This window comes from Lates calcarifer, unplaced genomic scaffold (assembly GCF_001640805.2).
Source record: "Lates calcarifer isolate ASB-BC8 unplaced genomic scaffold, TLL_Latcal_v3 _unitig_4233_quiver_1462, whole genome shotgun sequence".
Classification (NCBI taxonomy): Eukaryota; Metazoa; Chordata; class Actinopteri; family Centropomidae; genus Lates; species Lates calcarifer.
This window is the reverse complement of record NW_026116787.1, coordinates 3,391-13,637: the sequence shown is the minus strand read 5'-3', so window position 1 is coordinate 13,637 and position 10,247 is coordinate 3,391. Positions and strand designations below refer to the sequence as shown.

General features: G+C 37.9%; 1 protein-coding gene across 2 annotated transcripts; it reads left to right on the top strand.

Annotated features, from left to right (window-relative positions):
* The first annotated feature begins 7,131 nt into the window (after nt 1-7,131).
* Nucleotides 7,132-9,798, top strand: LOC108897552 (microsomal glutathione S-transferase 1). Of its 2 annotated transcripts, none has more exons than XM_018697245.2 (5): nt 7,132-7,232; nt 7,626-7,687; nt 8,113-8,245; nt 8,733-8,824; nt 9,360-9,798. In XM_018697245.2, exons 3-5 carry the CDS (start codon nt 8,129-8,131, stop codon nt 9,670-9,672), a joined length of 522 nt encoding a protein of 173 aa, XP_018552761.1. In that variant the 5' UTR covers nt 7,132-7,232; nt 7,626-7,687; nt 8,113-8,128; the 3' UTR covers nt 9,673-9,798. The 2 variants fall into 2 exon arrangements, with proteins under 2 accessions (XP_018552761.1, XP_050924306.1); XM_051068349.1 differs by having other exon boundaries at nt 7,151-7,232; nt 7,646-7,687.
* The last annotated feature ends 449 nt before the right edge of the window (nt 9,799-10,247 follow it).

Below are 10,247 nucleotides of genomic sequence, written 5' to 3'. Positions count from 1 at the left end.
TGTTTCCTTAGTTTTATTGTGGTTGTCTTTGTTTGTGGGATTAGATTTTTCATACATGTCAGTATTTCCACAAGAAAGAACATTTCTGTACCAGGATCAAGAACTTCTAAAACAAAAGTTACTCAGTTACAGACTAAATGACTGAATAATTAGGATGGAGATGTTTTACAGAGTCAGTGTGTCAGAGTTACCTGATCATTCTCCTAATGCTGACCGTGCTGAACAGTGTAACACTGGTCAACTCAGACACTGATGAACAGAAATTCAACCCAGAAGATACACAATAAACACACATGGATGTGGCAGCAAATTTAACTAAGAAAAGCACCAATACACTGTTAAGAAATGGTGAATTGTCTTGTGTAGACTACAAACTGCAGCATCACTCTCATACACTTTTTACAGTTTGGAATCACTCTGCTTTATTACCACTGACATCACAAACTATTTCTGAGCTGAATGCAGGGCAACTACAGACAGGTGACCAGTTTTAATTTATAGTTGCCTGGAATTCAGTTTAGACATAAAAAACAACATAAAGTGTCTAAGTAAGGTGTTTTGTTGAACCTGCGGCTTGATGACACATCCAGAATCCCATAGAACCTAAAGCAGGGATGACTCATTGAGATTCTCCATCCATCTCTGCCCATCAGCTGTCTTTAAAGAGAATGCTGGTGAGAACAAGAAACTTTATCTTATCAGTTCGCATTTAACATAGTTTATGGTACATGAGATATTCTCTTTTCAAACATGCCAGTGACAAGAATATTAAATGTATTAACCTAACTGATCATCCACCTCTACAGAAAAACTGAACTGAACTGCTATCAGTGGTTGGTGAAAAGACAAAGCCCAACAGCCTGAGTCTAATGAACAGCTGTGTAGCCCTCATTAAGAGTGTGGAGCAACCGCTGATCCTTAATGAGCTTCTTCATTAAGAGCCATTTAGAAAGGAAAAGTCTGTAGACAGCCAGACTCAACACCAGGAGCACCAGGGCAGGCTATCCCATCAGGGAAAACCATTACAGACACACACAGAATGTATATCAGGACACAGTGCATGTTAGACTCAACAGAGCAGTCCCTAATTCAAAGGTTACTCCTCAATAATATCACTCACACTTGACTCAACCAGTAGTTTCAATGATCATTTGGTCTGTGTGATCATGTCTGACCACAAAATGAATTCATCTGAATGCTGCAGTGTCTCTAAGAGAGACTGTTATCTATCTGTCTATCTGAGCTGATTATCTGCAAGGCATGTCTTTAGTTAAGTTTGTAGTTTAATCTGAAGGAAACACTGAATCTCAAATATACTGGCAGTGATGTTCAAAAGAACATACTAGCAGTGCAGACACTGTGGTGGAAAATCAGTGCTCAATGTTCACCTTGCAACATACATTCACACATAAAAGTATCATTTTTACGTCCATTATACTTATACAATCTTAAATTGTTGCACAACTCGGCCTAGTCACATCAGTTTTAATTTGGGCAGTTCTAATCCAGCACAAGGGGTGTGTGTATTCAGGACGGCCCATGACCTTGTGCAGAACTCATCAGTTTTGGTTGACAGGTTAATGAGACCTAGTGTGTTGATACAAAGTGCTGTTTACCAGAAATATTCTCAAACATGAGCCAAAAACCATTATGCTACTAGCCTTTAGAAAGCACCTAACTGTGCCAGGAACACTGAGCAAGTATCTTGTTGTTCACAGATATCTAAGCCATATTTGGTAATGATTTGAGCATCAGACAGGGCCACTGAGTATGGTCAGGTTCATTAGAAATACATAATGTCATTAGTGTATCAAATTGTATTAGCATGATACTACAGAGGGATCAAATGGCTAAGGGAGGGATAAGATAGTTCCACCCGTTGGTATAAAAACTAAAGTTTCAGGGTGTTGTCCCTCAGTCTATCTTTTCTGCTGAAAAGTGACTCCTTGATCTTTTGAATAAATAAAAGATCTTGTGAAGACCCTCATCCTTTGTTGTTATTTTTGAAATCCACCACAGTATTATTAATATCATGTACAAATCAATAGTAAACACTTGATAATAATAATTATTAAGTGCAAAGGTTGAACAGTTAGTGAGACAGAAAGGAACTGTGTTGGTTAGCCACATAACTAAAATACACAATTTTAACTCTAATAACATTTTTCATTTGGCAATGAATAATGACAATAATGATAATAACAGTAATATAATGCTGAATAAGAACTGTTTGAATAGTATGGAATTGAACAGCACCTCACCAGGATGATGTTTTCATGTTGGCATGCAGAGCCTTTTTTACACCAGGTGTAGAGCTGCATGTTCCTCACACAGTTCAACCCTAGTTTCATCAAACCACAGAACTTTTTCCCAGCAGTGCTGTGGAGAGTCAGGATGCTCTTTGGCAAGCTTCAGGTGCAGTGATGTTATTTTAGGTGAGCAGCAGCTTCTGTAGTTTTGGTCAGAGATTGGTATTTCACTTGTATTTCTTGTGATCTGGCTGTATTTTGAAAATCCACCCTCCCTCATGTTCATTGTGGTTGTTGTGACTTCCTGTTTTATTTTGCAATTATTTGACCTGGTTTGTTGCTGGTGTTTTATTTCCTGTCATTATTCTGTTTCCCTTTTTTCAGCCACATCTGTGTCTTATTTGTAGTTATCTCCTGTGTGTGTTTCTAGTCCTGTCTATCCCCTGTTTGTTGTCAGAATCAGATTTTTTTTTTCTCATGCTGTGTGTGTCAACAAAGCCAGGGAGACTTATCATATGTTCTCTGCAATCTTAATTTGTAATATGAGATGTAAGTACACAAAATATATGTGATAATTATTAGGGTACTTGGATTATAGACAACATGTGGGTCACAGTTCCGAAAATGACCTGTTACTCACTGTTTATGATGTTCTGCCTGGTGCATTTAGGCTGTACTATATGAATGTGATACGTGTTAAGTATTTACTTGACTTTAACAGAATTTTCAGCTGCAGCCTCAGCAAGTGCACCTGGCAAAAAGTCAGGATAAAATATAAAATCTTTCTAGAAAGTGGTCTGCATTGATAGTTCCCACCATTAGTACTGTATATAGTAGTATTATATGCATTATATTGTCTTTCAGGAAAAGAAAATAAACATGATTTTTTTTTTTCATTTTTTTTGAGTTTTTAGTGGAGAGGTGGAGTCACTCCACTACAGAGTTAGCCTCTTTCAGTCAACAGGATGGGAACACAGAGGAAACCACAAACCTAACCTGCTCGGAGCAGTTTAGAGACGCAGTGTTAATTAACATGGCAGCAGACCCGAGTAGAACCTAGCCACCTTTTGTAGTGTGGGTTAATTGGGAAGTTACACCTGACATCACTAGGCTACTCTTGAAGTTACTCTGATAAGTCAGTAACCTTGCTGCGTATTACAGGCCTTACATTAATAATGTAACGCTATGGCTTAACTAGTCGCACAGTGTGACAGAGCACAAAAATGTCTACGATTGAAGGTATAAATTGTGTGAGGAGTGAAAGATGTGGGCAGGAGAAGAGCAGAAGCACAAATGTTTCAGAAAAAGCTGAGGGGCTCTCCAATGTACACTCATTATAAATTCAAAAATTGCCAGAAATGAGCATTAAATATAAACTGTGATTATTCAAAAACTATGCAAGACATCAAAAAGTTGAATGTAAGCTTAATAGCTGAAATTGTTTAAATTAAGTTTCTAGTTAAAAGTATGCCAAAGTAGTTGTTTAAAAAGTGTGACTGCTGAGTCAGCATTCCTAATTATACTAATAACTAACTAATTATAATTCAACTAATAATAATAATAAATGTATAGTTGACATGTTTGTATTCATCTTGATATCCTAAATCATAAAAAAGCCCCTCCTCCACCCATCCCTCCAGAACCCATGAAAATTAGCTGGTCGCAACTGTATTATGTTCCAGTTCAACAAAAATTAACCAACACTGGTATTATAGTTTTGTCCATTATTGTGCTGTTTGCCCATCCAATTGATACAATTTATCTATCTGGGGTTCACGCCAAACAAATTACCCCCAACTCATCATTACTACAATCGGATCTGAGAAGTTTCCCCTGCCTGGGTGTTGGTCTGATTTCTTTTTTTTTTGCTGCCTTTGGGCCACAGAGATAGGAATGAATAGGGTCAAATGTAGCCCCATTGAACAAGTTAATCACATTGTATCTACAATTTATCCCACAGGTTGCAGCAAAAATGCTCCCACTTATCAATTCTCTCAGTTGGGGGTCACCTTCCAAGCCCTGATTATATGCTGCCAAATTTATTGCACCCCACTGTACCTATGCAATTCAATGCACTCAGCATTCTGCTGCCATTGATTGGCTGCATGTGACAGTGCTGCAAGTAATGTGTAAGACACCGCCACTGATCAATAAAAAAATGTATGTTCCTTGAACCTAGGAGGCATTCTGTAATGAAATCAATAGCTGTGTGTGGCTTCTGGCATTAAGATCATTGGCTAGGCTGTTATTTAGTCATTGTTGTCCTACACCAGCAGCAAAACCTGGCTACCAGAAGAAATCAATGGCAGCGTATCACAGCCAGCATCCCAATTACTGGCAGGGCTGGTGAGAAATCAATGCAGCTTTTTGCCATTACTACTTCTTGTGGGAAATCACAGGCCATTATTATACTTAGGGAATCTACTGCACAAAGGTGATGCCTGGCTGCTGATATGTTAGATCCATTTGAGGTGCTTAGCTTCCATTTCATGATACGTGATGATAATGTATTGATCATTGGTAGCTCCTGACAAAAATGAACTATTTTCAACTGGTAAACTGGTTATTGCTATTATTATCATGGAGATCCATACTTTGCAGACAGTCACAAACTTTATGTTTGACATACTGTTTGTGTGAGTGTATATAAAATTATGCATAAAAATTAATTTGGAGGTTCTATTTGAACAACAGCAACAACAACAACAACAGTAATAATAATAATAATAATAACTGAGTTACTCTTAAATAGAATTGTGTGTAAGTTGTAAATTGCATTATGCAGGAAATTATATACATTGTTTTGTGGTCTAAATTTAATTATTTTTGGATTAATGAAACATCAAGGGATCCAAGGGAAATTATCACTGTGCAGCAAAGTTAAGCCTGCATCTTGTAAACATCAATTTACAACAGGTTGTACGCAGCTTCACAGAGACGATGTCTGTTTGGATGTTATTCATTTAACATTAAGACATTGGCAGTGAATTCTATGGGCTTCTGGGGTTTGCACAGTGTCTCTAACCTGTTCCAGTGCTGGGTCTGCAACAATGTTTAGGTCAAGTCAAGTCAAGTCAAATTTTATTTATATAGCGCCAATTCACAACAGAAGTTATCTCGAGACGCTGGTGGATGGTTCGTGTCAAAGTAACACTGACATGAATGTCAGGATCCAAGGTTTTCCAGCAGAACATTGGATTGTAACAAGATTATCAATGTTATTCAACTCACCTGAAATAATGATGATATAACCTTAACCTTAACCCTGAAGTAATAATGAGATTGCTCTCTCTTAGGTGGTTTTTGGTTGTGGCCACTCTGACATGGCTTTCACCTTCCCACATTAACTGTACAGAGAACTGGAACTGGTGCATCAATTTAAGGCCACACTGGACCAAGTGTGTTAAGATCTGCTCAGGATATTTTAGATTTTAGATATATTGAGTGGCAAAGTCAGGGGCAGACACAATGACATCACCCAAATAAACTGAAAGTCTTTTGTCAAGTCAAGTCTAAAGTGACACCAATTCATGATCCTTGAGCATTACTCAAGTCCATACTTCTTCTAATTGTATAATAATCCTACATCTCATCCTAAATACAAATCCTTACCCAAAAGTAATGTAAATCTTGACCTGACCTAATAAATATGCATCAACAAGCCAGTCAGGACTTGTTACACCTATCGCACACAACTTGGTAAAACACAGGTCAAATGCAAAGGTATGATATTAAATGTCAGAAACTCACCAGTGGTCACCCACAAGTCACAGGTAGGCTTAGTAAATGCTTTCATGGCCAATCAGAAGACAGATGCACACATGGCATGTTTGTAGGTGTCTGGTTTTATGTGTGTGCTGGCCCTATAGGTGTGGTGCAGCTCCTTTCTCATCTGTTCCACATTCACCCATCCACTGCTGTGGGATAAGACAATACAACCCTCCAGCAAAGGAAACTCTGGAACTCCCACTGGGAGCCCCAGAAGTTTAAAAAGTTCCAACACTGCAAACATGATCTGTCAACAGATGCTTTCATTAATGGTCTGCATTGCTTTATTGCATTACAAGGCTCAGACAAATTAAGTGCGACCAATATACCATTGGTGCCAAAAATGCGCAGCATGCAGTTCTACAGAAAGTTGATGCAGAGAGACTTGAAACCTTCCTTGCAGGAAAACAACCTGAATTTATCTTGATCGCACCTCATACAAGTTATGCAAGTCAGTCAAGTGTGGTTGCGACAGATATGGACAGTAAGTCATTCTCCCCTGATAGACTCATCCTCCCAAGACAATGGGACTCTGTCTTCGCCCTAATCAGTTGCATGTTTTCATGCTAAAGGAGCTATACCTCACCAGAGTATTTAATTACTGGTACTTACTGGTACTTCATATCATCTTGATTTGGATCTTAACAGTGGTCATTTATATTAAAAAGGTTGTATATTTAGTTTTTCAAGTCAATTGTAGCACACCAGTCAACTTTACTTAAATAAAATGTAACTTCTCAATTACAAATTTATGGCTAGTGAAAATTCTGAGTGGTTGGTGACTTGGGAAAACCTCTACGACAGTGTCTGGATTCAAGATCTGTGTGGAGATTTGGAGGAGTCCAAGAGACTGTGTTGGACAAAGATGGAGGGCCCAGACATCTAAGAGATAAAAATCTGAACAATAGAGGTGAACCAATAAGCAATGTATCTGTGGTAAGTACAAGGGGAAGGTAAAACAGTAAAGTTTGTAGTGTACATAGTGCTCTATAAAGGGTAATTTCATATAAGGGAATCATTTGTGTTATCTTGCATGTAAAACCACTTAATATGTTATGCATTTGTTATATTATTATTGTTCTTATTTAGTTGTTTCCTGTCTACACGGAACTTTATTCTGAAAAGACACTGTATGCATGTAACGAACAGACATTGATAGAGTAAGTAAACTGATGAAACGGAAACTGAACACGGAGAGAGAAATAAGTACTAAAGGTAAACGGAGAGAGAAAGTTATAACGAGAATGGCAACAAGGTTCATTAAATGCATTTGTTTGTGGCAATTTTGACTTTGTTCTGTCTTTTGCTAAGTTTTAGATGCTAACAGAGTAGTGTATTATTTTTTCTTTCTGCTTGTTTCATTTCTGTTGATCTCTTACGTTGGTCTATGAACAAGGAAAGAGAGTAAACAGCATCAGACCATCAGTGGCTAGGGTTAGGGTGAGAAATCTAAAGACAATCAAATGCAAGTCATTTATCATCAAAAATATTTGAGATGTGCAGCGCGTTTTGATTTCTTTATATCGGTATGATGGGATGTGGTTGTTATGTAACACTCATACACTCTGTGCTGTCATTGCCCCACCTCTGGGTGTTTCTGGGTGACAGGTCAGATTGTTTTTGTGCAGCAGGTCCAGGCTTGCTCCATTTCTGAAGAGTCACCACACCACGTAAGTCACACTCTTAACATGTAAATTGTATTGTATATTTTTGATTATAGATCATTCATAGATTTTTGGCTCCCTGAGTGTTGAATTGACTTTGAAAACCACAGACACAGTTAAAAAGTAGTTTGATCAGTCAGCAGAGCTTTGAGTGTTCACATTATCTTTCAGACAGTATTCAGCTCTCTGTTTTGTAGATCTAAAACACAAGTATACCCTTAACAATAACAGTGTATGAGTAGTTTATTGTGTTTAAAGGAACATTTTTGAAGACTTTTGTCAGCAATTTGTTGACTTTTCATCTTTGTTGTTTTATTAGGATTGTGAGCATTGGATATTCATTTCTAAACTAGATGGATTTAAATCATGTGAAATTTAAACTGTATGAAACAGAGTGGAAAACTAAGCCCTGCCTCTTCCTTTTTGTCTAGCTGTAAGCCAGCAGAGATGGAAAAGCTCATGGAGAATGATGTATTTATGGCCTTCTCCACCTATGCTGCTATTGTCATTCTGAAGATGATGCTGATGGCGCCAATGACTGCATACTACCGCCTCACCAGAGGGGTAAGACACAATAGTGCCTTCATTATCTGTCATCTCATTACAAGATATGTCTTGTTTTACATTGGTTTCCATAATTGTATGCACAGGGTTTCTGGATGTGTTTAGCTTAGATTAGTCTCCTAACAACTTCAAAGCCTCAAAGAATTGTGTTGGTTTTCATCCTGGTAAAGAGGAAGAAGAGAAAAAACTCCACCCTCCAAATCCACCATGTCTTATGTTCTACAGTACTACAAAATGAAAAGTCATGCACACAGTCTGAGGCACAACCCAGGCTGTTAAATAGAATGACCAGAAAAAAAAGTATGATGACAATAAGTTCAAAATCACAAATCAAACTAATTATTATATTCACCGAACGACAGTTGTGTATTCTCTTCATGTATTTGCATTTCTACACTATAGTATTGAACCTCTCTTGAACTTTCGGGTATGCAGAGGTAAACACTTCAGACTTTGTGTCAATGCATGTATTATCTCTACGATTTAGGCATTTGCTAATGATGAAGATGTGAGCAGAAAACCTGCAGAAGAGAGGAAGAAGCTTCTGAGAGCCCATCCAGATGTAGAACGAGTTCGAAGGTGAGATGACCTGGTCTTGAAATGCAGATGTTGCCACCACACTGATAATTCATCAGAGTGACATGACTTTTTTTTCTTTTTCTTTTTTTACTTACATTGGTTTTGAAGTGTATAAGCACTTACATTATTTGGAGTGAGGCAGCTAAAACAAGTTTTACTACATTAAACAGTTATTTTAACCACTAGCTTTCATACAAAAAGTTCCACGTGTTTCCACTGTTCCACAGTGTCATGCTCTTAACTGAAATGGTTATCATATCATATCACATCATAAAGGGATAGTTGTTGCTTTTTCAAAAGAAGTCCAGCTGCCTTCCACTCCAGCACTGAAGACTAACTAAATGGTAATTTAGGATGAAGGACTTGTTGCCATAATTTGTATCCCGATGGGGATCTCACTCTACTAAAAATGCAGTTATACTGAATTTGTTTGGGACCACTGACATATTGAACAGATGGACTATTATCACTATAATAAATCAAATAGTATGTTTCAGTATAGTATATTGTACTATTTGTTGTGTTGTTTTTCCAGGTGTCATCAGAATGACCTGGAGAACATAATCCCCTTCGTGGTGATCGGTCTTCTTTACGCTCTGAGTGGCCCTGAACTTTCGACTGCTCTGCTTCACTTCCGCCTCTTCACTGGCTCGCGGATCTTCCACACCATTGCTTACGTTGGTGCTCTGCCTCAGCCCAGCAGGGGTCTGTCCTGGATGCTGGGCATGCTGGTCACCTTCTCCATGGCTTACAGGGTGCTCAGTACAGTTTGTCCTCCTTTAAAGATGACAACTGGACCAGTAGACCTTGATCTCTTCTACACAAGCTTACATTCCTATGATACCTGAACTTGTTTTTTACTTCACTTTCTATGAGCTTGATTATTAAACAGCCATTGTATTCATTTTTGCCCTCCCTGTAACTTGCTGGAACTGTGAATGGAAAATTTAGTTTTAATAAACTCAATAAATCAACTTTGTGTTTGGGTTATTTCTTCTCAAGGTAATGGAATAGGTTCTAAAACTCAAATGCAGCTATGAATTACTTTGCAAAAATATAGTAAAATAAAGCACAGGTGTTCAGTGTGGCTATGTATTCATGTCATTCATGTGAAAATGAGTTAAATCCACCCTGTTACTTAAAACATTACAGTATGTTTTCAGATATGAATGTAACCATAGGTGTAGCCCGCCCAGAATTATGGCCATATTCACTTTAAAATGTTTGGAAAGTATTCTGTATAATAAACCTGAGGTAAAGTTGTTCCATCCATACTTGGCAGTAACAGTAACACCTCGTCCAACAGGTTACACAACCTTAGGTTGAATTCCACTCATTCATATCATACTGATCTTTGGACTTGTCTGTTCACGGTGACTGTGCAAAAAACAAGGTAAAAAGCACATTCTTTATCTTGTACTTA

Coding starts and splice junctions, on each gene's coding strand:
- LOC108897552 (XM_018697245.2), top strand. CDS start 8,129: ATGGAAAAGCTCATGGAGAATGATGTATTTATGGCCTTCTCCACCTAT. Junction 8,246..8,732: donor ACTACCGCCTCACCAGAGGG/GTAAGACACAAT, acceptor TCTACGATTTAG/GCATTTGCTAATGATGAAGA. Junction 8,825..9,359: donor GATGTAGAACGAGTTCGAAG/GTGAGATGACCT, acceptor TTGTTTTTCCAG/GTGTCATCAGAATGACCTGG.